Genomic DNA, 27,978 nt, shown 5'->3' with positions numbered 1-27,978 from the left:
AGACATATGCCTCTATTGTTAATTATCAATTCAAACTAATTTATCTTCTTTATTTTTAGTTTCTTCCACGTAAAGACTCAATACAGCAAGGTTCCCTCCACCACAACTCTGAACTTCTGGTCCTCCTTTAACACGAATTCACCTCATCGGCCTTCCAGGGGACAGGATGTGGTAAGAAGAGGACTGTACGGCGACCGCTTCCCCCTCTCTAGAAGTAACCACAGACACTCACTCTCAAGGGAGGAAGCCCCAAAGTGACAGGGCGCACGCAAGTACCCCTCAAGGTAACTGCGTGGGACCGCCCCACCCCTCCCCTAGCCAGTCGAGGCCGGCTCTGCGCAGGAAGCACCCTGGCACATCTGAGAAAACCTCAGCACCCGGCTCCACCACGCTTCTCAACATGCGCGAGGATACTGTGGTCCATCCTTCTGCTGCACAAAGGGGAAACTGAGGCCCGATGGGGTGCAGGGACTTGCTGCTCCGCATCCACTCGGTGGCAGAGCTAGCACTGGGAAGAATGTAGGTAACAAAAGTATATAAGCTTGGTATACAAGCTGCACGTGCAGAGCCCGGGACAGACGGTGCCCACTTCGGCTGCTGGGCGCCTAGTACGTCACTGCCGCTCAGGGAAACACGAGGCAGGAAAGCCGACCCCACGGGGCCCCCAGACCCGGCCTTCCTTCCCCCTTCTCTAGGCCCAACGCCGCGGTGGGGCCTCCGTCGGGGTCCGGCCCGTTCGGTGGCGATCCCACCAACTCAGCCCGCGCCCCTCTCCCCAAAGTTAGGCGCGGGTCCCCCACCCAACCAACTCTGCGGGCCAGGGTCAGAGTGGGGCCGCATCCCGCCCGGGCCCCGCCGCCCCCGCCCCGCCGATTCCTCTCTCCCCTCCCCCCGGGAGGGAGGAGGAGACTCCGCGGCCCTCCCTCGGCCCTCCCGGCGGCGGCCGCAGCAAGCCCCGTGCCCGCTCCGCCCAGCCGCGGCGGATCGGACGTCCGGAGCCCGCTGGTCGCCGGCCGAGGTGAGCGGGGGCGGTAGTGCAGGGGGCCGAAAGCCACGGCGTCCCGGGGAACTCCCTCCAGGCCAGGAACCTTCAGCGGGAGGGAAGGGGTTAAGTTGCGGGGCGTGCTGGAAGAGGAGCAGCGGGAGCTCCCGCGTCCGCAGCAACCCCCAAACTCTGAGCAGAACTTCCTAGCCCCCTCCGCAGGCTCCCCTACCTCCGGAGCCCCAGCCTCAGGAGTGGAAGGGGCTTCAGGAGTTGGGGGAGGGGGGAGAGCAGGGCCGCCCTTGAAAAGCAGCGGGCTGGGGCCAGACCCCAGGGGGGCGGCGGCGGCGGCGGCGGGCGGGGGCGGAATTTGGACCTCTCCCGGGGGACCCAACGTGGTCACCATGGCGAATGCGGGACGGACGGGCGGCGCGGGCCAATCGGAGCACGGCGCCCCTGGTGGCTGCCAATGGGGGGCCGCGCGGCGGGGTGGGCGGGACCGCGTCTCGCTGGGCCGGGAGACCCTCCTCCCTCATCCCGCAGCGGCTGTGCTGGGGAGGGGGAGAGGAAGTGAGGATTTAGGCGACTCGTGGTCATGGGAGGGCAGAAAGGGAATTTCTGGAAGGAGTTGGGACAGGTGGAGCGACGGCTTAGTGTCAGGAGAAGGGAGTGGGCCTCCGTTGTCCCACTATTAACGATTGTGAGAACTGGTGATGTCCTGCAAGCCTCCTTCCCCACCGTGGCTTCAGTTTCTCTGTCTTAAGTGTGGGTTATGTAGGGCTGTTGGGGAGGTAGGATAACTTCGTGTCGGCACAGATTCTGCCCACTGGTTGGACAAAGCTTTTAGGTATCTTGTTAGTGCCTCTCTCCATCTTACAAGTAAGAAAACAGCATCAGTGAGGGCGTGGCCTTGCAGGTATCAAACAGCGTCACAGAGGTACAGATGGGGCTCCTGAGAAGTCCACTGTACTAGAGTGTATAGTTCAAGGAGTTGCTCAGAGCCCCGGGGCTGGGGTCCACCCCATGAAAACCTCCCATCCTCTCCCAGCTGTGCTTGGCCTGATGACTGAGGACCCCATGGTGTAGGTGGTCCCAGGGGCACCTTGCCCCTCAGGTAATCAGGATCCAGAAGGGGAGGCATCCAATCCTAGCAATCCAGCGCCCCCCCCCCACCCCCCGCCAAAACACACCCAATTTTGCTGCTGGTCCTTGATGGGGACCAATAGCTGTACCTCTGGATCTCAGGTGGCCCATTTGTAAAAAAACGAGTTATGGTTAGTGGTCCAGGATATCTTTGGCTTCTCTAAGATGGAGGTACCTGGGAACGGATTAGGGGTGCCTACCCCCCAGGGCTCAGGTTCAGCCTACAGGCTCAGCCTGCCTCCCTCTCCTCTCCTGGAGGTCCAGTGATGGGAACACGGGTGACAGGTCAGAGGGACAAGCGCCCAGTTTGTGGGCAGACCAGCCTTGGGCCCTGCACTTATCCAATCAGGCTGTCCTCTGTGGTTTCCTGCTGGGCTCTGCTCCCTGCCCACAGCCAGGCCTGTGGCCACAGGCCAGCCCCACAGCCCCACCTGAAAGGTTCTGGGAGGTTATAGAGGGTTTCTGAGCTGGAGGGAGGAGTTGGGCCATCCCATCCCAACCCACACCCACCCCAGCCCCCTAAGCTGGGCCCCATCTAGGCCTCAGCACTGCTTACTCTTTTCACTAGATATGAGCCATCAAAACACAGTAAGGACAAAATAAACTTGTCCCCCTGCGAGTCAGACCCCCTCAGGTAAGAGGCCTGATCCTTGACCTGGCCGTGAGATGACCTCTGACTTTGACCTTGGCCACAGGCTCTGACACCCCTGTCTCAGAGCCTGACCCTAAAGTGACTCCTGATCCTTAGAATGGTGCAACCCTCCCTGATTACGGGGAACCCCTAGCTGTCCATCTTCCACCCATCAGCCTGGGAAGCATTAATGCAGCATCTGCTGTATGGTGGGCCCTGTGCTGACAGCCAGTGAGTCCAGGATGCCCTTGTGGTTTCTCAGTGTGGCCACTGCTGAAGAACAGGAGGTGCCATTTGGGGAGCACTAACATACTCTGTGTATGAGGTTGGGGAAGGCTACCCAGGGGATCGTTACCCAGGGGTAGGTCCTAAAGGATGTGTAGGAGGTACTGCTAGAGAAAGGAGAAAGAACATTCCAAACAGGTCCACTAGAAGCAAGAGCCACCAGTCACTTTGCCTAGACAAGGCTGATGAAGGCCTTGCCTGAGGCAAATATCCAATCAAAACATTCTCCTGTCCTGGCCAGCAGCTGCCTGGAGGAGTGAGGATGACTGTGGGGCTGGGGTTCAGGAGCTCTTGAGTCCCATGCGGACCTGTGCATGCTTGCTAAGTCACTTCAGTGGTGTTCTACTCTTTGCAACGCTATGGGCCGTACAAAGCCCACCGTGCTCCTCTGTCCATGGGATTCTCCAGGCATGAATACTGGAGTGGGTTGCCATTCCCTCCTCCAGGGGATCTTCCCAACCCAGAGATCAAACCCACATCTTTTACATCTCCTGCACTGGCAGGTGGGTTCTTTACCACTAGTGCCACATGGGAAGCCTTCCCAGGTGGCTCTGCTACCCAGTTAAGGGGATGTGAAGCCATGGTTCTGCTTTCTGCTCTCCACCCCGCCAGCCAACTTTGAGCACCTCCTGTGTGCAGGGCCTGCGCTAGTGGCTCCGGGTGGCACAGGTGTCCTGCCTGGGTTGGGGGAGGACTGAACTGCAAGAGGAGAGAGGGCAGCTGGCCAGGTCTGGTTCTGGAAGGCTGTGGGGATATACTCCCCTGGCAGAGTGGGGCTGGGGAGACCAAGGCATTTCCGGGAGGTGGTGGAACTGAGCCTGAAGGATGGGTGGGGTTTCGGAGTCTGAGCTGGGCATCCTGAGTAGGGGATCAGGCTGAGCAGAGATCTTGAGGGTTTGAGCAGGAATAGACCCGTCTGGCTGGTGCTAGGGGTGGGGGGTGGGCACAGGAGAGGGGAGGGTGAGTGGGAAGGACTTTCTGGGCCTGTGGAGGCTGGTACCTCCTCCACCTGCTCCATGGGGAGTGGTGACACACTGCAGGAATCGGGAGGCCACCCCACACACATACTCACACCCCAGGGGAGGAAGACACTGAGCCTGGCGAGGAAGGGCAGGCGGGGTAGGCAGTGGGAGGCAGTCTCTACAACTGCCAGCTGAACCTCCATGCTGCATCTCTCTTGGTGAGTGTGTATGTTACCAGGGCTTGGTGTGTGTGCGTCTGCCCCTAAGGCTGTGTTATGTCAGTGGGGTGGGGGTGGAGGTGAGGGGAAGCATTGCTAGGCTGCCTTTGAGTGTGAGGCAGGGTTCCTGGTGTGTCCAGGGGTGGGCTTCTCCAGAAAACCAACCTTGGGACCCCCCACCCCCATCCATTTACACATGTGTGCACACACACCCTTCAGGGGACCTGGGCCTGCAGGAAGAAAGGCAGGAGGCCTGTCCAGAGCCTCTCTGACCCCCCTCCTCCCCCAGTCCCCCCCACCCCTCCCTTAAGCGTGGGTGCCTGGAAGCCATTAGGGGCCTGGGTGGTGCCCGCCCTGGCCCTGTACGACAGGCTTGGGATTCCTGGAAGGAGGGGGCCACCCCTCCCCAAGCCCCATTCACGCCTGGCAGCTCCCAGAGGCGGAGAGGATGTGGCAGCAGCCCCCTCCCTGCCGCCCTCTCGGTTTAGGGGCTACAGGAAGGGCCCAGGAGATAGGGGCCTGGCCCCAGGAACCCCCGCCTCACCACCCCCCATTCCCAGCACAGCTCTGGCCTCTAGTGAGGCCACCGGACTGGCACTCAGATTTCCTGCCTCCTTCCCCTCCCCCGCAGGCTCTCACATTGTTTTTCTTTTCCAAGAGCTTCTCCATGTGGAGCTGGGCCAGGAAACTGGGGCGAAGAGGACTGCGAGTGTCTGTATATGCGTTCGTGTGTTTGTGTATATGCGTGTGTGCATTTGCCTGTCTCAGGGATGAGTATGTATTTTTGCGTGTCTCTGTGTGTATCCGTGTGGGCATATGTATGTCTTCAGGTGTGTCTGTGACTCTGTATCTACAAGGAAGCATCTCTCTGAACATATACATAGTTGTTGTGTGTGCCTATGGGGCCACCTCCGTGTATGTGTGTGCCTGCCCATGACTTTATATTTACGTGTATGGGATTGCTTATGTGTCTGAGTGTGCACATGTCTGTGAATGCACGTGGGATCTAGGCCAGTCACCTCATTGCACAGGTGCAAAGATAGTCACAGTGGGTACTCAGCCTTCCAGGGATCCCTTGGGGAGTTGGGTGTACAGGGAACTGAAACCTAAGCCCAGAGGGCTGTGTCTGGGGGCGTAACCTAGTCTGTGCAGGTGTTGGGGTGGAGATAGACATGTTTGTACATATGGAACTATGGGTGGTGACACAGTTACTCAAAATATCCCACGCTTGGATGGTTAAAATGCAAATCCCTACTGAACATGATTCTCTGAGGAGTGAGGTCCAGGAACTGCATTTTAAGCTAATGTCCAGGTGAATCTGAAGGACTTCTTGCTCTAGAAGCCCTGGCCTCCCTCACCCCTCACTGCAGTTCTACCAGGGGGGAAACTGAGGCCCCATATGGGGCAGTGGTTTACATGAGATTGATGACAGAGCAGAGACTAGAGCTGGTGCCTGGTGAAGGAAGACAGACGATAAACTAAGGGCAAACGCACTGGAGAAATATATTGGAATGGCCAAAAGTTTTGTTCTGGTTATTCCATAACATCTTAGGGGAAAAAACTGAAGTAAACTTTTTGGCCAGGCCAATAGTAGGATCACTGAACCATGCTAAGGAACTGTGACTGCAATAGTCATTAATTTAAATGAACACTGGTCCACAGTGGTGGAAAACCTGTGAATGCCTGGTTATACGGGTGAAGGCAAGAGCAGGCAGAGCAGTGAAAGCAACCAGAGACGGCTCTGCCTGGAGAGACAAGAATGAGTGCGGTAGCTGGAACACTGAGGGCGTTTGGGTGGGTGTAGCAAGGAGAGAAGGGACAGGGTGGGCAGTGGGGACAGTGAACAAGCGGGGGAATCGATGCGTTTTTGGTGTTGGAGCCTTTGAGAGAGTGAGTTTGGAATTGACTGTAGGGAGGGGAGGGGTCACAGCTACTGGTAATGACAAAGGTGGTGGCCACTGGCACGATCCGGTTTGTGTTTTTAAAACCTCACTCTGGCTGCTGCTCTTGAGGATGGATTTGAAGGAGGGAAAAGGGGACAGGGGGATGGGACAGGGAGAGTGGTGGCTGCCGTCTCCCCAGTGGGAAGTGATGGTGGCCTTGACAGGTTAGCGGTTGAGGAGGAAGAAGGTAGGTGGATCCCTGTGATGTGTGGCAGACAGACTGGCAGGACTTGGAGGTGGAGAGAAAGCCAATTCCAGGATATTCCCCACAAGGTGAAGAAGTAAAGAAGCACCCTTCTCCCAGAGAGGGCATCCAGAAGGAGGCTCCAGTTGGGGGGGAATGGAGACAGGGAGTCCCATTTGACCAAGCTGAGTCTGAGTTGTCTGAGGGACATGTGAGTGGTTCTGGAGAGCAGCCCAGGCTGGGAGAGAGACTGGGGGTTACTGCGGACGTGGAGAGATGGCTTAGGCAGGGGCAGCCAGAAAGGAGAAGGCGGCCAGGACTGGGGTGATGCCAGCACTGCAGGGATGAGCCCAGTTTGCCAACTAGGGAGGCTAATGGGGGACTGCTGGAGAATAGGAGGAAAACCCAGAGAACATCCTGGGAAGGAGAGGTGCAAGAAAGGAGGGCTGGAAGGTGCCCAGAGCTCGAGAGGGCATACCTGCAAGAGTTGAGACATGCCCAGAGGGTAGGGCAGGGGGGCTGGAGGCCAGGCTGGTAAGGCTTGATGAGAGAGGGTGAAGGAGGTGCATGGGGGGGAGACAGCAAGTGTGGCCCACTCTGGATGAGCCTGGAAAGGGAGGAGACAGAGAAGGGAGGTGAAAGTGCCAGGAGAGACTTCAGCAGGGAGCAGGCTCCTTGGAGGGGGATCATTGGTTGGGGTGGGAGAAGCTGGATGGGGGGGCCTTTGACCCAAGGAGGGGAGAGCCCCCCATCCTCTTCAGGGCAGAGAGGAGGGGGCTGTGGGGCTAAAGGCAGGACAAGGAGGGAGTGCCAGCCTGACAGCTCCTCTTTTTACCATAAACTGTGACATTAGATGTGCTGCCAAGTGGGGGGCTTAGAGGCTGGAAAAGACTGATGAAGGGACACAGCCAGACAGTACTGGGACACTTTTCCAGGATGCTGAGAGTCCCACCAGCAGTACCCTGATGGGTCACCCAGAAAAGGAAGGAATAACGATCAGGGCAGGTCTTAGGGGCTGCAGTGAGGCTCTGAGGGTCAGGCCCAGCTGAATGGGGAAGGAAGTATGAGATAGCCCAAGGAGCTGTCGGTGGTCAGCATGAAGCCACTCTGAGGGAGAGTGTGGCAGGCTGGGGACAGAGTGGGGCATGTGTCTCACTTATTTTAAAAGAGATGTGGCCAATGAACAGCAGAGCTCAGTAGTCGGCATGGGGGGACACCTCACCACACTGCACGGCTTCACCATCTAAACCCCAGCTTACTTCCATCATACCACCAGTGCGTGCATGTATTCACCAGACCCACGCCAGTGTTTGGACTTCTGGATGGTGTATCTGGATCAACTCCAGGGCTTACTTTTGCTGAGTCTCCCTTTCCTCTTCAGTAAATGTCTATAGCTGCCCTCGAGTCTGTTGAGAGGATAGCTCACATAGGCATGGCCTGTAGTTGGCCCTCCATAAATGTCATTATTATTGTCATCATGTGCTGGGACAAAGACCAAGAGCCAGCCATCCCCTGCCCTCAGCAAACTCACAGCTTGGGGTGAAGATGGGCTGCTCACAGGGACACAGAAAAATAGTACAGTGAGGCTGGCTGGTGGAGACTTGGGCAGGGGCTGACCACCTGGCCTGAAGGGTCCCGGAAAACCTCTTGGAGAAGACACTATTTCACCTAAGTTTTAAGGATGGGAAGAGTCAGCCCAGCACAGGAAGAGGCTGGGAGGGGACTCCTGGCAGCAGGGCATTCCAGGTGGAGAGCAGTATAAGCTATTCAATGCGAGAGATGGGACCTGAAGGTCAGGGACAGCAGATTAAGGTTTCAGATCAGCGGTGGCTGCTCCAGGGTGAAGGGACTCAAGGGGGTTATCTGGAGGCCAGTGAGGAAGCAGCTGCAGGCCCTGGCTCACCATTCCAGCCTCCCTGGGGCTCCTGGAGGCGACCAGTTGCACTCCTTCCACCTTTGCCATGCTGTTCCTTCTACCGGTGATGCCGTTCCCTTTGCTTCCCGTGGCTGAGCTTAAGGATATGGGCGGTTGGTGGCGACCTCCAAATAATGGTTGTGTTCTCCCACAGGTCGGAGGGAGCGTCCCCCTCCCCGTAGCCCGGAGAGCACCCAGTAGCAGTGGCCATCATGCACAGTGATATCGCGTCTGCCACGTGTTCCCCGCGCCGCCTCTGAGTCCGGGACTTCCAGCCCAGCGCCCACGAGCCTGCCCGCCCCCCGCGGCCACGCCATGAGCCACGGGCCAAGCCCCCGGCTGGCCGAGTCCCCGCAGCTGTCCAAGGGCAGCCTCCTGACCATCCTGGGCAGCCCGTCGCCCGAGCGCATGGGGCCAGCCGACTCGCTTCCACCCACGCCTCCCAGCGGCACGCCCTCGCCAGGGCCGCCGCCTGCGCTGCCCATGCCGCCGGCGCCCGCGCTGCTGGCCGACGGGGACTGGGAGAGCCGCGAGGAGCTGCGGCTGCGGGAGCTGGAGGAGGCGCGCGCGCGGGCGGCGCAGATGGAGAAGACCATGCGCTGGTGGTCGGACTGCACCGCCAACTGGCGCGAGAAGTGGAGCAAGGTGCGCGCCGAGCGCAACCGAGCGCGCGAGGAGGTGCGCCAGCTGCGCCAGCGCCTCGACGCGCTCACCAAGGAGCTGGCGGGCGCTCGGCGCGAGCGCCAAGAAGCGCAGGGCGAGTGCGAGGCGCGGGGTCGCGAGCTGGCGCGGCTGCGGGGCGCCCGGGGGACCGCGGACAGGACTCCCGATGGGCCCGAGACGGAGCCAGAAAGGGAACAGGAGCCGGTGCCTGTGCGCGACGTCGGATCCGGATGCGAGAGACCGCAGGGCAGCCAGGTGCGCGGCGAGGGGCGGGGCTTCTGGGCGGGGCCTTCGCGCTGGGGTCCGGAAGTGGGCGGGGCTGATTGACCCGGGCAGGAGCGGTAGCTGTGGGGCTCAGAAAGGGAAGTAAGGGCCTGGCACGTGGGTAGGTATCACACCTTCTGGGATTCAGGCTCTGCCCTGCAGGGCCCCAGGTTACCTTCCTCCCACAGACCCCAAGGGCAGAGTGTCCCTGATTATGGTGGTCCCGCCGCTCCCGTACCTGCCGCTGCTGCTAAGTCACTTCAGTCGTGTCCGACTCTGTGCGACCCCATAGACGGCAGTCCACCAGGCTCCCCCGTCCCTGGGATTCTCCAGGCAAGAACACTGGAGTGGGTTGCCATTTCCTTCTCCAATGCATGAAAGTGAAAAGTGAAAGGGAGGTCACTCAGTCGTGTCCGACTTCTAGCGACCCCATGGACTGCAGCCTACCAGGCTCCTCCATCCATGGGATTTCCCAGGCAAGAGTACTGGAGTGGGGTGCCGTTGCCTTCTCCGTCCCATACCTGAGTAGTCAACAAAACCAACAAATCATCCTCTCTGAGCAGGAGCAAGTTGTAAGAACTTACCTCAAAGGCATCCATTAGTCCCAGAGCTGAATCCGTTCATTTAGTCAATTTAGAGAAAGGAGTAAACATTTTAACAGGTGTCTATCAAAGCTGAGGAAGGGGCGGGTGTCAGGGCAATGGGAGCACAGAAGGAGGTCCCTGAGCCAGGCTCTGAGGAGGGAGCTTCACCGCAGCTTTTCTAGAAGCGGTCCTATTTGAGCTGAGATAGGAGAAATTGATGGTGAAAAGTGCAGGAATGCATTACAGGTGATGGAAATTCTGTGCAAATAGCGAGAGGCTGGGAGTGCTTGGTAAATCTGGGCAAAGCCTCCATCGTTCCATGGGCACCCTTACAAAATGCTAGGCTCTACATACACACTACCTAGTTAATTCTCAGGGCAACCCAGGAAATACTGGCTTTACAAATGAAAACACCGAGGCGCTGAGATGTCAATTACCAGTGGCTCCCAGCTGGTGACTGGAGTCGCTGGGAGTTGACCCCAGATGAGCTTCTCAGCCCATGGTGATAATAATTAGGCTATCTGGAACATTAATCATATGTGAGGAGGGCAGCCTCCTCCGAACAAGCAAGACTCACCTGAAGGCCGTCTAGGGACTGAATCCAGGCTCAGGTTGCTCCCAGCTCCATCCCCAGTCATGCCAGCTCCTAAGATTCTTCAATGCCCCCTCCCCTCTCCTACCAGTGGGCTAGAGTGGGCACTGCTGCCTCCTGGTGGCTGAAGCCCTCTTCCCCAGGGCCTGACTGGTGCTTGCAGGTGACATTTCTTGCTCTTCTTTGGGGAAGAGGATGAGCTTCTGTATATCAGCCAGCCTCAGACACTTCCTGTCCTCTCCGTGTTCGGTTATGAGGCATCCCAGGAGGTGGCAGGTACCGCAGCAGGAGCTCAGAGGATGCAGCCCGAGTTTGTTCTCTAGCCCAGCCATGTCTGTGCTCTGTGACCCTCCAGCAATCCCCTTCTTCCCCCGCTGGTTCCTCAGTTGGGAATTGGAGCTTTGGACCAGATGGCCTCAGAGGCCCCCACCCAGACAGTCTGAGATATAAGAGGAGTAGAATTTCACTCCTCAGGCCCACTGTCCTAGTCTGGATAGGGAAACTGAAGGTCAGTCGAGGAAGGGACCAGCCCAAACTCATCTGGAATGACTGTGGGAGAAGCCGGGCTGGGACAGAGGCCATGGGTATCTTGGTCAGAGGCAGGCCGGGGGTAGACAAGGGCAGCCGGGAAGAGGAGGCTGGCAGGGAGGAAGAGGGCTCAGGGCTGAGCTAACCGACCCTCACCGCTTTCTGTCTGGGAGCTGGTTCTGCACCAGAGGCCGCCTTCCTGTGTATCTTTCACTGTTGTGGCATAGTCGCTCAGTGGTGTCTGACTCTTTCGTGACCCCATGGCCTGTAGCCCGCCAGGCTCCTTGTCCATGGGATTTCCTAGGCAAGAATACTGGAGTTGGTTGCCATTGCCTTTTCCAGGGCATCTTCCCAGTCCAGGGATTGAACCTGAGTCTCCTGCACTGGCAGGCAAATTCTTTACCACTGAGCCACCAGGGAAGTCCATGCATCTTTTACCACGTCACTTATCATGTTTCAGGTGATCCCACTGAAAAGTGGGATCTTTGAGCAGGAATCCCTTTTGAGGGAATCTAGTCCTTATTCCTTGTAGGAATCCCTGCTTCTGCATTCATCAGTGTCCCACCAAATATTTGCATACTTCCAGCAGCAGAGAGCTTACCACCTCTTCTGGGGGATCTTCCAGGATTCAGGGAATCTGAGTGGCTGACTCTGTGCAGTTCTAAGCAGCGAAGGGGGAGGGTGTGGCCCTCCCTCTCCAGGGGTGGACGGGCAGGCAGCAGAAGAGGAAACGGGGGTCCAGAGGACTGTGTGACTTGCCCACAGTTACCCACCAAGCTGATGCCAGACCCTGGACCTGGGAGAGGCTATGGTGAAGGCCAAGAGGGTGAGGGCTCAGCGATCATTAGTCCAACCTCTGCCTGGGTCCCCGCAGGAGCTGGAGCTGGTGGAGAGCCTGCTGAAGAGCAGACCAGAGGAGCCTGAGGGCTGCTGGGAGGTGCGCAGTGCAGGGGCTGGGGCCCCACGGGGCAGCTCAGGCCGCCAGGAGCGCAGCCGCCTGCCCTGGGAGGACACCACCGTCGAGGAAGATGCCTCCAAGCTGACCGCCCTGCGGCTACGGCTGGATGAGTCCCAGAAGGTGCTGCTCAAGGAACGAGAGTGAGTCCCGGGAGACAGGCAGGGGCTAGGGGGTGGGCCAGGCCATACCAGGGCCTCCTCGGAATCACAGAATCAAAGTCCGTGTCACAGAAGTTGAGACTCAATGAAAGGGAATGGGACTTCCCCTTTGAGTCCCATTGATTCTCGGGACTTGAGAACAGTGGTACTGTACCCAAGGACCCAACATGAGGGCTTTTTAAAATTAATGCAATTAATATGTGTCAGGGATCTAGGTCAGGCACTGTGCTCGGTGAGGATACAGTTATCCATGAGACCAGCAATCCCTGCCTTCGTGCAGGGAGAGTGCCATGGGCAAAAAATCTTAGCAGGGAAGGAGGGATACAGGGACTGAGGGGTGGAAGCTGGGAGTTTGGTTTTGGACATGTTGAGCTTGATTCAGCAGGAAGGCATTTGGGGACGTGAATGAGTCTATAGAGTTCACAAGACAGGTCTGGGCTGGAAGTAGAAATTCAGGAGTCATCAGCGAATAGATGATGCTGAAAACCATGAGCTGGGGTGAGAGTGGATAGGGCAGAGGTCAAAGGATGGGGCCCTGGAGCCCACCAGCTATAGAATCAGAGGAAGAAGGAGGCAGCAAAGGATACAGGAGAAGGGAGCCAGTGAGGGGGAAGAAGAAGCAGGAGGAGCCATTTCGTGGATGAGGGAGCAGTCAGCTGGTCAAGTCGGAAGAGGACTGAGCTCTGACCAGTGGGTTTAGGACTCGGAGGTCACCAGTGACCTTGATTGGTCATTTTTGCCTGATCATGGAGAATATTTAGTAACACCCCCTTTTCCATCCGGAAATTAAACACAAAGATGGCATAAGATAACTACACACAGAAATCTTTTAAAAATCAACGCAGTGCCCTTGTGAAGGTAGAAGCAGAGATCACGGCCATGCTCCTGCAAGCCAAGGAGCACCAGATATTGCCACCAGAAGCCAGGAAAGAGGTATAGAACAGATGCCCTCTCACAGCCCTCCCGTGGAACCAACACCTCGGTCTTGGACTTGGAGCCTCCAGAACTGAGACGCTGCATTTCTGTTTAAGCACAGTGAACAAAAATCAACCTGTTGTACTAACTGAAATGTAAAGTAATGCTAAACTCTCAGAATGGGAGGCCAGCGTGGTGTGGGGGTTGGTCATGAAACACTGCATGTGGCCAAATAGCCACGGCGCCTCCTGCACACTCAGGGCAGAGTGAAGGGTGAGGGGCATGAGAGTAGTTTATGGGGCTCCCACCCAGTGATGGTGACAAGAAGGGACTCCTCCTTCAGAGAGTCCTGGAAAGTGCTTTCCAGCTTTTCTGACTGCAGAGCTGTGTGTTCACACTAGTCAGCATAAAACAGTTAGAGGGGAGTGGGGATATTATCTGATGGATGAGCCCAGGGCCCGGTGCCCTGGAGAACCAGACACTCTCCACAGCAGGGGCTGGACTCCCGCAGTTGTGTGGAGGGTGCAGCTCCAGGAGATTGCACAACCAGGTTTCCTGCCACAGAATGGGGTGCCAAGGCCTGGGGTATGCAGCAAACCACTGGAAGCCAGGGGAGAGGGGTGCCAAGGCCTGGGGTATGCAGCAAACCACCGGGAGCCAGGGGGGCGGCATAGAACAGATTACCTCTCACGACACCTTGGCCTTGGACTTGGAAGGGACTGGAGGACTCAGCAGAGGGCCCCAGTGGGCTCACCCCCACGTCTCCCCTCCCCAGGGATAAAATGGCACTGAGCAGGAACATCGAGAAGCTGGAGGGAGAGCTCAGCCAGTGGAAGATCAAGTACGAGGAACTGAGCAAGACCAAGCAGGAGATGCTCAAGCAAGTGAGTCTCGGAGACCAGGGTGGGCTTCCTGGAGAAAGCAGTACTGCTGTCATTGAATTTCAGCAGTCGGAATGGGAGAAAGAGGGGAATTCAATCATTCACTGTCAAGCACCAGCCCTATGCCGTGTGGTGATCTGTGGACTGGGGCAGGAGGTGGAGGAGGGGTTGTGGGGAGAACACCAACAGTAACCAGGTAGATAAATTCAGAAACTGTGAAATTCAAAACACAATCAGAGAGATGAGGTGGTGGGTCATAGAAAGATCTCTCTAAGAGGGTTACATTCAAGGCAAGACCTAAAGTGATTAGAAGAAACAACCGTTGAGAAGAGATGGAGGCAGAGTTCCTGGCAGAGGGTGCAGCAAATGCAAAGGTCCTGAGGCCAGGACAAGCCTAGTGGGTTCAAGAAATAGAGGCCAGTGTGGCTGGAGGGTAGTTAGTGAGAGATGAGATTGCAAGGGGATCCCACCAGCCTTGTAGACCAAGACAAAGGGAAGGAGTCTGGATGTTCACTGGGCACATAGTGGGTACGAGATCTTGCTAGAGCCTCACAGCAGTCAAGGAAACACACTTGGTGTCCCCATCTTACAGATGAGGAAACTGAGACTCTAGGTGGCAGAGAGGAAATTCCACCCCTGCAGTTTGGGAACTCCTGCATGCTGGGGTCCGGAGAAGGCAATGGCACCCCACTCCAGTACTCTTGCCTGGAAAATCCCATGGATGGAGGAGCCTGGTGGGCTATACAGTCCATGGGGTCACTGAGTCGGACGCGACTGAGAGACTTCACTTTCACTTTTCACTTTCATGCATTGGAGAAGGAAATGGCAACCCACTCCAGTGTTCTTGCCTGGAGAATCCCAGGGACGGAGGAGCCTGGTGGGCTGCTGTCTATGGGGTCGCACAGAGTCGGACACGACTGAAGCGGCGCAGCAGCAGCAGCAGCAGCATGCTGGGGTCAGACTGGGCTTTCCTTACTGCTTCCCTGTGCAGACCCTGATGGCCACCAGGGGGCGCAGCCACCCTGCTTTTCCAAAAGGTGGGCAGCTCGCAGACCTGAGCCTGAAACTGCCCTGGAAAATTGGTCTTTAAGTAGAATCTCTTTAAGGAGTCTCCTAAAAAAAAGCTTCCCAGACCCTGCCCTCACTCTCCTGAATCAGCATCTTTGGGGCTTAGGTCCAGGAATCTTTTTAATCTTTTCAAATCGTGTAATCATTTGAAGAAATGTGAGACCCAACTGTGCAATTTTACAGATACATAACTATAAAGATTCTCATTGGTATCTGGGTTTTTCTTTTCCATCAACATTGCATATTTAAGGTTCATTCATGCCATTGCAATGAGCATTCCTCTGACAATTTTCTCTGCTCTACAACAGGGACTCTGTACTATTTCAGATCACCCCAGGCAATTCTGATGTGACCAGCCCCACACCCACAGGCAGACCTGCATTCAGATCCCCTGGGTGTGTTCAGCCAGTGTTCGCTGAGGGTGCCCAGGCCATACACGGAAACGAAGGCGGGCAGACAGACATGCTGTCTCCCAGGCTCACGTTCTTGGGGAGGTGGGGGGATGGAGAAGCACCCCTTCTAGGCAGGGAGGACAGGAGAGGCCTCCCTGAGGAGAGGGCATTTAGGCCAAGGCCTGAGAGTGAGAAAAGTCAGCCCTTCAAGATACCTCGGAAAGAGGGCAGCGAGCAGAGGGAAGCACAAGTGTGAAGCCTGCAATGGACAGGAGCTTGCGAATTGGAGGACTAGAGAGGAGGCTCAGAGAGCTCTGGGGGGGTGGGGGGGGATGGGCGATGCGGTTGAGCGGAGATGGCTTTGTGGGACCATAGGGAAAGGTCGGTTCTTAGGGAACCTGGGGTTGGGATATGATTGGCTGTGTCTTTTTAAAATTAATCAGTATATTTTTTGGCCACACAGACTGGCTACTTATAGGATCTTAGTTCCCCAACCAGGGATGGAACGTGTGTCCCCTGCAGTGGAAGCTCAGAGTCCTAACCACTGCACCACCAGGGAATTCCCCTGGGTTTATTTTATTTATTTATTTATTTTAAGATAAAAGGGCTACTGTTGTGGAAAATGGGTTGATGAGAGAAAGTCAGGGGGCAGGTGGAGGGCACCCAAGAATGGACACTGGGAGGCTGAATGGTAATCAGGGAGGTGAGAGATGTCAGGGGAGGCAGATGCGTTCAGATTCGGAGTCTGTTCTGAATACCCTGTGGCCCATTTGGGCACCACCTGAGGCTCCTTGCTGAGCCCTCCGGCACCAGCTCCCACCCCTCCCTGGAGCTGGTGGTCCTCACCTAACCAGCCTGTGCTGTATCACACAGCTCAGCATACTGAAGGAGGCCCACCAGGACGAGTTGGGCCGCATGTCCGAAGACTTGGAGGATGAGCTGGGTGCGCGTTCCAGCATGGACAGGAAGATGGCGGAGCTGAGGGGTGAGGTGAGGCCACCGGCAGGGCCCAGGGTCTGGGGGCGCCCGGGGGGCCCTGCCTCCATCAGTCACTCACAGGAGGACAGGAACCAGCCACAGCCCTGGGTGCTCCAGTCTGCAAGGGGTGGGCCTCTGTGGCTCACACCCTGTGCGTGTCAAATAAGCCCGGGTTAATTATAGCTGCTGCAGCTGGACTTGCTTCCTGGAGCCAAAACAACTGCTGGAGGAGGTGGTGAGGGGGAACCTCCCGCTCGCCCGTGCCAGGCCCCTCCCTGTGGACCCCTCCCGCTGTCCTGCCCTGTTGCAGATGGAGCGGCTGCAGGCGGAGAACGCCGCTGAGTGGGGTCGCCGGGAGCGGCTGGAGACGGAGAAACTGGGCCTGGAGCGGGAGAACAAGAAGCTGCGGGCGCAGGTCGGGGACCTGGAGGAGGCGCTGGCCCGGCGACGGCGGCAGACGGCCAGCGCGCTAGACTGCGACCTGCGGGCCAGCCAGGCTGCGCTCTTCGAGAAGAACAAGGTGGGGTAGTGAGGCGGCTGCAGCCAGGGCTGGGGCAGACCACCTCCTTGGCATCCAGCTCCAGACTGCAGGGGGCCAGAGACCCTTGAGGTAACAACTACAGACCAAGGAGGTGATTGCCTGGCGGCAGCACCTGCCATAGGCCAGGCTCAGTGATAACCACCATTATAGCTGGGTTTGTGGGGTACCACTGTAGGCCAGGCTCCGGGCTGGTGCTTTTTGCCCGTGTTATGGAGAATACTTGGCGACATAGTGGTAAAGAATCCACCTGCCAACCAGGAGATGCCGGTTCGATCCTTGGGTCAGGAAGATCCCCTGGAAAAAGGAAAGGCAACCCACTCCTGTATTCTTGCCTAGGAAATCCCATGGACAGAGGAGCTTGGCAGGGTACAGTCCATGGGATCACAAAGAGTCAGACACAGCTGAGCAACTAAACACAACAACATCAGTTAATCCTTTCAACAGCCCTTTCATTGGTCCAGCAAATGTTTATTGAGCTCCAGCTGCGCGTAGGCCTTGTTCTAGGTGGTAGGGACACAGCCGTGAACAGACAGGAGGGACGTGGCCTCCCCTTGTAGAGCTGATAGCTGAGGGGGATATAGACGTTGCTCACTCCGTCACACGCTTATGCTGGTCACACAGCTCCGTGGCTCTGGCAGGGAGAGAGGAAAGGGGATGCCCGGCCACCTGGCTGAGGCCCAGGTCCTGGGGAGGCTTTCCTGAGGCAGTGGCATTTAAGCCCAGGTCTCCAGGGAGAGCAGGCATTGACAGTGGGCTGATTCCAGGAGATTTGGAAAATGATGTGAATGAATGTCCCATGGTGACAGGGACCTGGAGCTTTGGAGGAACAAGGGAGGCTGGTGTGGCTGGAGGGGAGCAGACAAGAGGGATGTGGTAGGTGAGGCAGGAGGCCTGAGCCACCTTTGAAAAGTGAGAGGTAGGTGCAAGCAAGTTGTGGCTCTGAGCGCTCACTGGCTGCTGAGTAGAAGATGGACGAGAAGGCAAGCGGATGGGGGAGTCTGGGCCATTTCCTGGGGGCAGCAGGAAATGATAGAGGCCAGGACCAGGCTGAGGTTGGTGGAAATGGAACAGAGAATGGATTCAAGAGGCCATTTCACAGATGTGAAGACTGAGGGCTCAGAGAGCTCCCAGAGCTCAGGTGTGGACAGCTCCTCTCCTGGCTGCTCATCTTCTTCCCAGCCACTCTGGCTTCAGATCTCTTTGCTTCCGAAACGCACTCCTCAGCTGACCCAGAGCTTTAATGCCATTTATACATCAAAGAGCCCTGACTTTGTCCCTCCCCAGAAAATGAGACTCAGCTCAAGTAGCCTACTGCACACCTCACGTCGTCTCCAGCAGGCACCCCAGAGTTCCATGTCCAGAACGGAGCCAGCACTCCACCCACCTCCCCCTCATCACCCCCAGGCCTTCTCACCTCACTAGATGGCACCTCTAGCCTCCAGCTCCTCCCCCAACTCTACTGCTGGCATTTCAGAGAGGTTCCAGGGAGAAGGGACTCCAGTACCCCCAGAACCACTTGACCTCGTGGACTTCCCATCATGAGCCCTCTTCCATCTCCGCTCTCCTGCAGGAGCTGGCTGACCTGAAGCACATGCACGGCAAACTGAAGAAGCAGTTCCAGGAGAAGGTGGCGGAGCTGGCTCATGCCAACCGGCGGGTGGAGCAGCACGAGGCCGAGGTGAAGAAGCTGCGGCTGCGGGTGGAAGAGCTCAAGAAGGAGCTGGCCCAGGCTGAGGACGAGGTGAGCACCTGCAGGGCCCAGCGTGCAGCCTGCAGACCTCAGCTGGGCTCGGTGGGGGTGGAGCTGCAGGGCCCTCCTGTGTTGCTCCGTGCTGGGTCCCCAGTGCCTGGTACAAGCCTGACTCTCGGGAGGCACTCAGGAGAGAGTGGGTGGGTGACAGGTGGTGTGTGGGTAGGAAGATGGGAAGAGAAATGGACAGATAACGTAGATGAGTGGTTGAGTAGATTAATGAATGGATGAGTGGGTGGATGTGGAGTTGGTTAAATGGACAGAAGGATAAATCCATGGATGGATGAACAGATGGATGAGGGGCTAGATGGACAGATGGTTGGGAGAGAGGTAACAACAGATGTCTGATGGGTGGTTGGATGGATGGATGGATGAAGGGGTAGGTAGATAGATGGGTGGATGAATGGATATGTGGAAAGGTGGATGACTGAGTGGATAGTGGAAAGGTAGACAGCTGACTGTCAGTGGGTGGAGGAGTGAATGGACCGAAGGAAAGAAGGGCAGAAGGATGGGTAGATGGGAAGACGGGTTTGGAAGAGTGGAAGGACACAAGGGTAGTATGAATGGGTGGCTGAATAGATCAATGGATGGTAAGTGGGTTGGTGGATGTCTCCATAGGCAGATGGATATTTCCATGGATGAATGGTCAGATGGACCGATTCATGGGAATATACGGGTAGGTGGGTTGATGGATGGATCAGTAGCTTGGGGTGTTGGAGGATGGGTAGATTTGGAAGGGAGAGGCAACAGGATGCCTCTTCTTTTGCCACAAGAAGAGGCAAAAAAAGGATGTTCTCCTGGAGGAGCTGGGCCTCAGATGATAGCATTTGAAAGGCCTCGAAGGAGAGACAGGAATTGCTTTCGAGGAGGATCATTCTCACAGAGGAACGGCAGGAGTGGCTGGTCCTCAGCAGATGGCGGGGCAGGCTGGCCCAACCCAAGGTGACTCCTATGCTCTCGGCCCCGTTCACCCCCACAGTTGGACGAGGCCCATAACCAGGCGCGGAAGCTGCAGCGGTCTCTGGATGAGCAGACGGAGCAGAGTGAGAACCTGCAAGTGCAGCTGGAACATGTGCAGTCCAGGTGGGCCCAGCGTGCCGCCCCCGGGGCGAGGACTCCCAGCCGGGACGCACAAACAGGGCAGGGGCACTTCTAGCCCAGGGAGGCCCAGGGTCGGGGTCGGGGCTCCAGCCGAATGGGCCTAGAGGGGAAGACAGGGAAGGAAGAGATCCGGATGTCCTGGGGCCAGAATCCTGTCCCCTTCAAGCAGGAAGGGCCAGGGCTCGGAAACCAGGGAAGGGAGTGCAGGAAGTAAGACCAGCTGGGAGCCTTGGAGTTGTGTCCTGCAGCCAGCGGATATAGAGAGAGCAGCCAAAGAGGTCAGGCCCAACGTGGGGCAGCAGGGAGGGCGGGTGGATCTGGGCAGTCTCTGATGAGAAGGACAAGCAGCCCGCAAGGTCCTCCGGCTGGGGTGACTCTGGACCAGCTGGGGTCTGTGGGATCTCGGCCCTGATGGTAGCCCGGACCCCTCAGCTGCAGACAGGACCCATCCGCCTCAGTGAGGGAGGACCAGGAGGTCTGGGGGCCCACCCAGCATGCTCTGCCTCCCACTCCATCCCAACACCCCGAGAGTGGCTCTCTCCCCCGGACTCCCCTTAGAGCTGGGGTATGTCAGAGAATGTCTAGTCCAAGCCCCGCCCCATTTCACAAGCTTCCACCTGAGACTGATTTCCTGTGCCAGGCCAGGCCCTTACTTCCATCCTCTTATTTCATGGAATAGACAGCGCCCAGTCTCTGCTGCTAAGATTGGGTGGTGGGAACTCTGGCTCGACACTAAGTAGCTGTGTTATTTTGGGCCACTTACTTAACCTCTTTTTTTTTTTTCAGAGTTTCCTCATCTGTAACATGGGGTTGATAACAGTTTTTATTACTTCTTGATTGTGGGAATTAAATGAGCTGATCTGTGCTTATAAAAGGACCAGGCCCGTGATAAATGCCAAATAGTAGTAGAGCTTTAGTATTGGGGTCAGATATTGTGCCATGGTTGGATGGCATCACCAACTCAATGGACATGAGTTTGAGCAAACTCTGATAGAGAGTGAAGGACTGGGAAGGCTGGCGTGCTGCAGTCCATGGGGTCGCAGAGTCAGAAATGACTTAGCGACTGGTCAACAACATTGTGCTTTAAGAACCACGCTCCTAGGAGAGACAGGAAGGAAAATTTTTTTCTACCCCCAGGGGGCTGGCAAACAGGAAACTAAGGCACAAGAGGGTTAAGTCCTTTCACCACCGCACAGGTGGTGGGTGATCAGGTCAGATTGCCTCCCTGGCTATCTGCCACCGGAGCCCTTATTTACAGAGCGTGTACTGTTATATATGTGCTGAGTGTCTGTGGCTGAGAGCACAGACTGTGGAGCCAGACCTGATAGCTGTGTGACCTGGGGAGCCAAGGCTCAGTTTCCCCAGATGCTTGGGATGTTGCCTATGAAGTGTCGTCAAGGAGCCCAGTCATGAGTGCAAGTCAGGCTCAGTGTCTGGCCAGTTCTGCCCACTCCACCCCCCCCCCCACCCCGTCCCCGTCTCCCCCCACCCCGCCCCCCCACTCCAGCACATGGGCCCCTCACAAGGCCGCCTAGCCTCAGGGCCTTCCCGCAGTCTTGGCCACATTCTTTGGGAGCCATAAACTCCCAAAATGGGCAGGCAGGCTGGCTCTGCCCAGGCTCTCAAGTGCTTCCACGGGGAGGGCTGGGCTGCCCAGGACCGCTGCCTCATCTTATTTCCCAACTTTTTGTGCTTTAATGTTCCGGGGACAGCTCACTAAATCACCATGCAGTAATGGAGGCCCCCGCCCGCGCCCCTCCCCGCCGTGTTAATAATTCATGCCTTCCAGTAAGATGCAGCCAGGCGGCTACTCCGCTGGGGGTGGGCACGGGGAGCCAGGGAGGAGGGGGGATGGGCATTTCCTCCACTGGCTCTTCTTAGAGGCAAGTCTGCCTCGTAAATTTTGGCTTTAGGAATTTTAATGTGGGGAAGAACAAGAGTGGAGGGCTTTCTCACTGACATTAGGGATGTAGGGGACTCAAAACCCCCACCCCTGGACTCTCTTCCTATGGGCTTTGGAGCCTGGCTTGGGTTCAAATCCCAGCCGCTTTACCTTGAGCCGGCTGCTTCACCTCTTCAAGCCATCCCCCCCTACCCCTCTACCTACTCCAGAGCCAGCCATCCAGTTCAGAGCCCAGCCCCTGCTCGCTGCTGTCTGTGGGACTTAGTGCCTCAGTTTCCCTATCTGTAAAATGGGAGTGACAGGAGCACCTCCCTCACTTCGGGGGCTTCTGGAAGGATGAAGTGAGACGAGGTAATGTTTGTGGAAGGCTCAGTCTGGTGCCTGGCAGCGGGAAGCTCTAGGGGAGGCTTAGCTGCTGTCAGCACCAGCGGATCAGGCTTGTCTCTGACCCGCCTGTCACCCCACCCCACAGGCTCCGCCGACAGCAGCAGAATGCCCCCCTCTTTGGGAAGATCCGCAGCGCTCGCTTTGGTGCCGAGGAGGCGGGGGACGGAGCCAGTGACCTGGACGAGGACGAGGACCTGCAGATCCAGGTGGCTTAGAGCTGCCAGGGCTAGGCAGGACTGGGCGCCACCCCCCAACCCTGGGTGCCCAGGCTGACCAGCCACTCGAACTGATGCAGCTGTGTGTGCTGACTCTGGGAGCAGACCCCAGTCCCTGCCACAGACAACTTCCTTCTCTCCCACCGTGGGCGTTGGTGGTCCCACCTTAGCGACACTCCATGGAAGGGAAGCCGTGGCCTACATTTTATATATATATATTTTTTTATATATATATATGTCATATATATATTAGTATATATGCCTGGGGTCCTTGGACTTATTTGGTTTTATAGACACAGGACCACTCCAAGGCCCAGTCAAGTGCCCCCACCCACCCAGGACTTTCTTGCTGGGGGAGGGGGTGTCAAAGGAGAGCTGTTAGGGGCCTCCATCCAGGCTGCCTCTCTGGACCTTGGAGGTCTGGCAGGGGCTGTGGCTGTTGATAGTACAATGTGATAACCCTATCTTTTGTAATAAATGGAGTTCATGTTCTCAGGTGGAGTCCTGTGTGTGGCAGATCAGGCACGCGTGTGGGGGACAGATAGGATCAGCTTGCCCTGCACCAAGCCTGAGCTCGGGAATATCAATATGAAGTCACTTGAGTGACTTAATGAATGAATGAACGTGAGAAAGAATGAATGAATGAACAGTGGGACTGATGAATGGTCTGGAATCCAGCTGCTGTGAGGGGAACGAGAAGAGATGGTGCATGTTTAATCTGCAGGAGACTTCAGTTCTGACTCCAGATGAATTCAGATATCTGCTCCGGCCCTTACTGGCTTGGGGGAGTAACCTTGGGGAAGTTACTTGTCCTCTCTGAGCCTCAGTTTCTCCATCTGTAAACTGTCTCATAGAGTCATCAGGAGAATTAGATGAGTTCACCTGGAGCTCAGTAAAGGTGAATTATAATTGAAATACTTGAAGGTATGCCCTGGAGAGGAGGGATCTGCCAGCTGGGTTCGGCCGTAGGGGATGACATCCAGGCAACTGACTGGTGGGCGTTTACCCAGAGCTGGATATGAACACAACCTATAACCCTTTCATCATTCTCCTAGCCCTGCTCTAGGTAGTGACGTTATAGATTTTATCTTTTGATTCTTAATTCCTAAACCTATAACCAGCCAGTGTATATTAAATCTGGTAGGAAAGGTTATTCAAAGCATGGTAGCATACGTTGTTGAATCTTCGCAAGTTGAGGTGGCGTTTGAGTCACCTGCCCTTGATGAGAATTTGACATGAACTCCTGGCATCAGGGCCTGCTTTCTGCAGGAGCAGGCACTCAGAACTGTCCTAGCCCAGAGGCCATGGCGAGTTCCCTGTGTTCAGAGGTGAGCACGGAGAGGCTGGGCTCAGAGCAAGGGCCTGGCACCTAAGAGAAGTTAGATTCAGTTGATCGAGCTGGTGGGGCTCCCTGCCTTGGGGTGAGCAGCTGCAGTTAAGGACTTCTCTCTTGTGGCCCAGTCTAGAGGACCCTTGGGGCTATGGTGCTAGGACCCACGGCTGCCACAGGCCCTGGGGGCTGATAGGAGGCGCCAAGCAGGCCAGGAGCCCCGCAGGGGATAATAAATAGGTCCCCTGTTGCCAAGACAGAACTGACCATGCTGGCAAGGTGGGGTTTGCTGTCGTGCCCCAGGTCCCCTCCTGGGCTCCAAGGGGGAGAGAGAGGAGTGTGAGAAACCCCACCTGGATCCCGCTACATGGGCCTTTCCCCACAAGCCAGAGCCAGCAGAAACGAGAAAAGGCTCTGCAGGAAGAGGAACATTTCTTGTGGGGGGGTCTTGCTGTTTTCTCTCCCAAACAGGAAGTGGGCCCCAGAAAAGGCTGAAAGCGCAGCCTTTTGACCCCCCGGGAGCCGGGAGCCAGGTGCTCACAGACAGCAGCCCTGAGAGCCGCCCCCCCAGGCACCCAGGCGGACCTGCCATTCCCAGACACAGAGCAGACCGTCCAGCCCAACGGGCTCCCCCAGACTCCCCGGCACCTCTGGAGAGATAGCGTGGAGCAGGGGCCCCATTACAGCCCCTGTCTGCAGGCGGGGCCGCTCCTGAGAACCTCAGAAAGGAGAGGGTCTGGCCTCCCGCCTCCCACCTCCCATGTACAAGGGAGCCGGGAAGTCTTGGGAGGGAAGCGCAGCCACAGACACAGGGCTGGAAGGTTCTCTGGCCCTGGAACTCGCGCTGCCTCTAAGCAAGGGGTTGCTCAGAGCCCTTGCATCCTGGAGGTCATGGCAGCAACATTTGCCAAACAGAAGCATCAACTTGTCTCACATCGTGCTTAAAAAATGATTTTTAATGCATTGCTGATATTAACAATGGGAAGTTTCCTCATAAATAGTGGGTTTCCCCATCTTGAGACCTCAGCACATCAGACCACACTGGGCTCACACTCCTGCATGGCTGCAGCTGTGGAGGTGAGAGGTAGGTGCTCCCTGGAGGGGCGCACAGGCACCCGCGAACCACAGTCCCACCACTCCTTGCAGCCTCACCTGCACCCTCCTTGCCTCTATCACCGCCTGGTCCCCAGAAGCAGGCACGTGTCCCGCCCCTGGCCTAGTCTAGTATTTCTTTGAACAAGTGAGGAAAGTGAGTGACCGAGCGGGGATGGTGGCTGAAGACTGTGAGGCACAGCCAGGCCACGTTCACATGTCACTCTCCCTCTCAGAACTCCTGCAGGCTCCTTGTCACCATGGCAGGAGTGCCAAGAGCAGTTAACGTGTATTGAGCCACACCGTGTGATTCACGACCCTGTGAGGCAGGGCGTCCCAGTGTCATCTCACTTTACACCAAGGATGCAGGGACTCAGAGGGAGCAAGTAACAATCGCAAAGTGGGGGGGCTTCCCTAGTGGCTCAGTGGTAAAGCATCCACCTGGCAATGCAGTAGACACAAGTTCGATCCCTGGTCTGGGAAGATTCCACATGCCGCTGAGCAACTAAACCCATGCACCACAACCATGAGCCCACACTGCAGAGCCCAGGAACTGCAACTACTGCACCCACATGTCGCAACTACTGAAGCTCGTGTGCCCTGGAGCCCGTGCTCTGCAACAAGAGAAGCCCCAGCAATGAGAAGCCTGTGCAGCAACAAAGAGCAGCCCTCGCTCGCTGCAGCCAGAGAAAACCTCATGCAGCAATGAAGACCCAGGACAGCCAAAAAATAAAAAATTTTAGAAATTATTTTTAAAAAAGAAATAGGAATTATCCCAAAGCCATACAGCTACTTAGTGGTGACCCTGGCATTCCAGATCAGGCAGTCTGAGGCAAGAGCCCACACTCCTGATGATGACCCCCTTCCCCCACCCCTCCAAGGCCAGGCCCCATGTGGTACAGGCCCTGCTCTCTGCAGCCCCACCCCATTCCACAGACCCTGCAGCTCAAGCCATGTTGAACCCTCTTCCCCATCAAAGTCCCTCCAGCCTTTCAAAGCTCAGTCTACTTGGTTCATTTGGGCCATGTATTTGTCTGCTTCCGCCCCACCAGATGCTCGTGGAGGGCAGAGAAACCTTCCAGCAGTGAGCACAGTGCCCTGGGCCTAGTGAGCATCTTTAAAAGAGGGAACGATGGAAGGATTGATGGCTGGATGAATGAGATGGTAGAAGGTTGAAGCCAGAGCCACCACCACCGCTCCCCACCCTCGACTCTGACTCCAGCTTCATTGTGATACTTGCAGGACTGGTCCTAGATGACTTTCTACTGGTCAGCTGAGAAGTCTCCCCCGTCACTGAAAGCTGCAGCAACCTGGGAGCAGCAGTGCCAGGGCCTCTTCTCACAGACCTGGAGTGCCCGGACAGGCTGCAGAACCTGATGGGCCAGACAGTCCCGCCCGGCCCCTCCTCCCCCTGCAGCTTAAGGCTGAGGGCCCTGGTGTCTGTCCTCCCCTTGCTCTCCAGTCAAGTTCGTGTTGCTCCAACCAGGCAGCCTTTAGGGGTCCCTGCCTTGAGATTTATGCCCAGGAGTGAGTCCCCACATCCCAGCCCTCCAGGTGAGCTTGAGTTCTGGATCCAGCTGCTTTCTGTTTGGCTGTGTGTCTTCTGGCCAGCTCCTGCCCCTCTGGGCTTTCGTTTCCTTTTCTGTGAAAGGCAGACAGTAGCAGCTGGATTCTCCCAACAGAAGATGGCTTCACTGTTGGTGTTATTTTTCTGGCTTTCCTTATGCTCTCCATCCCCTCCCGAGACCCTAGCTCCCGGTCAGCCTGGGGGCCCACCAGCCACCCTGGGCACCCCTCTGGGACAGTGGGTGCTGAACCGGAGACAGAGGCAGAGCCCAGGAACCAGCTGCAGCTCTCAGCCCGCTCCCCACCTCCCCCACCACCACTCAGCTCCTCTGTCTACTAATTGTAGGGTTGCAAGCAGCCAGCTGCCTCCCAGGCCCCAGGCGGGTGCCTCCCAATGGATCAAGGGCTCCCTGGAAAACCTCCCAGCTCTCCACCAGCCCCACAGACCCAGCTGCGCAGGGGTGGTCTCCATGGTGCTCAGACTCCCCTCTCCTGCTCCGGGAGGGGGCCAGGGAGGTGTAAACGTGAAGCCTGTCTCAGCCTTTCTCATTTCGCAGGCTCCCCCCACGTCAGAGAGGCACATCCTGGGCCCCCTGTCCCCACTCAAGAACTAGCCATGGGGTTCAGTGAGTGGGAGGGAATTTGCCTGCCAATGCAGGAGGCGGGGGTTCAATCCCTGACCTGGGAAGATCCCACACGCCGCGGAGCAACTACGCCCCTGCTCTACAACTGCTGAGCCTGTGCTCCAGAGCCCAGGAGCCACAACTTCTAAGCCCACAACTAGAGCAAAGCCGGAGCAGCAATGAAGACCCAGCACAGCCAAAAATAAATAACTAAAATGATTTTTTTTAAAAGAACTGGCCATGGCTCTCCACTGCTGGACAAAGCCTCCCTCCACATCCTGACCCATGGGCCAGGGAGGCTCAGACGTGCCCTTAAGCACACTCCCCAGCGGCCTTGGTCTCACGGCCCTGTTGCTCCAGGATAAAGTCCTGACAGGCCCCTCTTTTCTGCCCCCACTGGCTTCCACAGTATCCCTTCCATATCTGCCCCACGGCTGGAGTGCCGATGGCGATGGCGCAGTCAGACAGGTTGACAGCTCCTCAGTGACTGCAGAGGTCTGCTTGCACTGGGACCTCAAGCTCTGAAGGCTGGGGCCCCGCCCGTGGAAATCTGCATCTCCCACCCGCCTCCCCCAGGAAAGGAGCGTGAGTATCATTCAAAGCACAAGCATCACCTCCAGAAGTGGATAATGGCAAGATGAGGAAACCGAGGCCCAGAGAAGGAAGGAACCAGCCAGTAAATCACAGAGCCAGGATTCGAATCCAGGCAGCTCCAAAGACCAGGTATTCTCGGCTAACTGCCCTCAGCCCAGATCTGGGCCCAGTTCAAAGCAGAGGCTCTGTGCATGCTCAGGGGACAGAGGGCAGGGGTGGGAGGGGGGGGCAGTGTAAGATAATAATGGTGTGACCACTGTCACCAAGCCCTTTTCCCTTTCCATCACTCAAGACTCTTTCTCCTCCAGCACCTGATTTGATGACTTGATGCTCTAACTTAGGCCAGTCAGATTTGGGGACCTCTTTACACAGTTGGAGAAGGAAATGGCAACCCACTCCAGTATTCTTGCCTGGAGAATCCCATGGACGGAGGAGCTTGGTGGGCTACAGTCTACGGGCCGCAAAGAGTCAGACACAACTGAGCGACTTCACTTCACTTTACACAGATGAGTTAAACTGAGGTCCAGAGAGCCAAGTGGTGTATGCAAGGGCACCCAGCAACTGTGTCCTGGGAATCTCCAGGTTATTGTGATAGGGTCATAATCCTTCCCTGGTGGCTCATCTGGTAAAGA

At 56.7% G+C, this 27,978-nt stretch overlaps 1 protein-coding gene and 1 long non-coding RNA gene across 2 annotated transcripts; one reads left to right on the top strand and one right to left on the bottom strand.

Moving 5' to 3' along the window:
• Positions 1-15: 15 nt before the first annotated feature.
• On the bottom strand, positions 16-1,293 carry LOC138419794 (uncharacterized). The gene is made up of 3 exons (XR_011445940.1): positions 1,215-1,293; positions 378-1,088; positions 16-208 (listed from the first exon to the last, which is right to left on the bottom strand). It is a non-coding gene; the product is annotated as an uncharacterized lncRNA (long non-coding RNA).
• CCDC102A (coiled-coil domain containing 102A) lies at positions 927-22,233 on the top strand. The gene is made up of 9 exons (XM_069552850.2): positions 927-1,018; positions 8,418-9,181; positions 11,769-11,992; positions 13,701-13,809; positions 16,140-16,256; positions 16,555-16,764; positions 18,356-18,526; positions 19,515-19,618; positions 22,012-22,233. Exons 2-9 carry the CDS (start codon positions 8,579-8,581, stop codon positions 22,139-22,141), a joined length of 1,668 nt encoding a protein of 555 aa, XP_069408951.1. The 5' UTR covers positions 927-1,018; positions 8,418-8,578; the 3' UTR covers positions 22,142-22,233.
• Positions 22,234-27,978: the final 5,745 nt, after the last annotated feature.

The sequence above is a fragment of the Ovis canadensis genome, chromosome 14 (assembly GCF_042477335.2).
Source record: "Ovis canadensis isolate MfBH-ARS-UI-01 breed Bighorn chromosome 14, ARS-UI_OviCan_v2, whole genome shotgun sequence".
Taxonomy (NCBI): Eukaryota; Metazoa; Chordata; class Mammalia; order Artiodactyla; family Bovidae; genus Ovis; species Ovis canadensis.
The sequence above is the reverse complement of the archived record's forward strand: the minus strand, read 5'-3'. Positions and strand labels throughout refer to the sequence as shown.

Coding starts and splice junctions, on each gene's coding strand:
- CCDC102A (XM_069552850.2), top strand. CDS start 8,579: ATGAGCCACGGGCCAAGCCCCCGGCTGGCCGAGTCCCCGCAGCTGTCC. Junction 9,182..11,768: donor AGAGACCGCAGGGCAGCCAG/GTGCGCGGCGAG, acceptor GGGTCCCCGCAG/GAGCTGGAGCTGGTGGAGAG. Junction 11,993..13,700: donor GTGCTGCTCAAGGAACGAGA/GTGAGTCCCGGG, acceptor TCCCCTCCCCAG/GGATAAAATGGCACTGAGCA.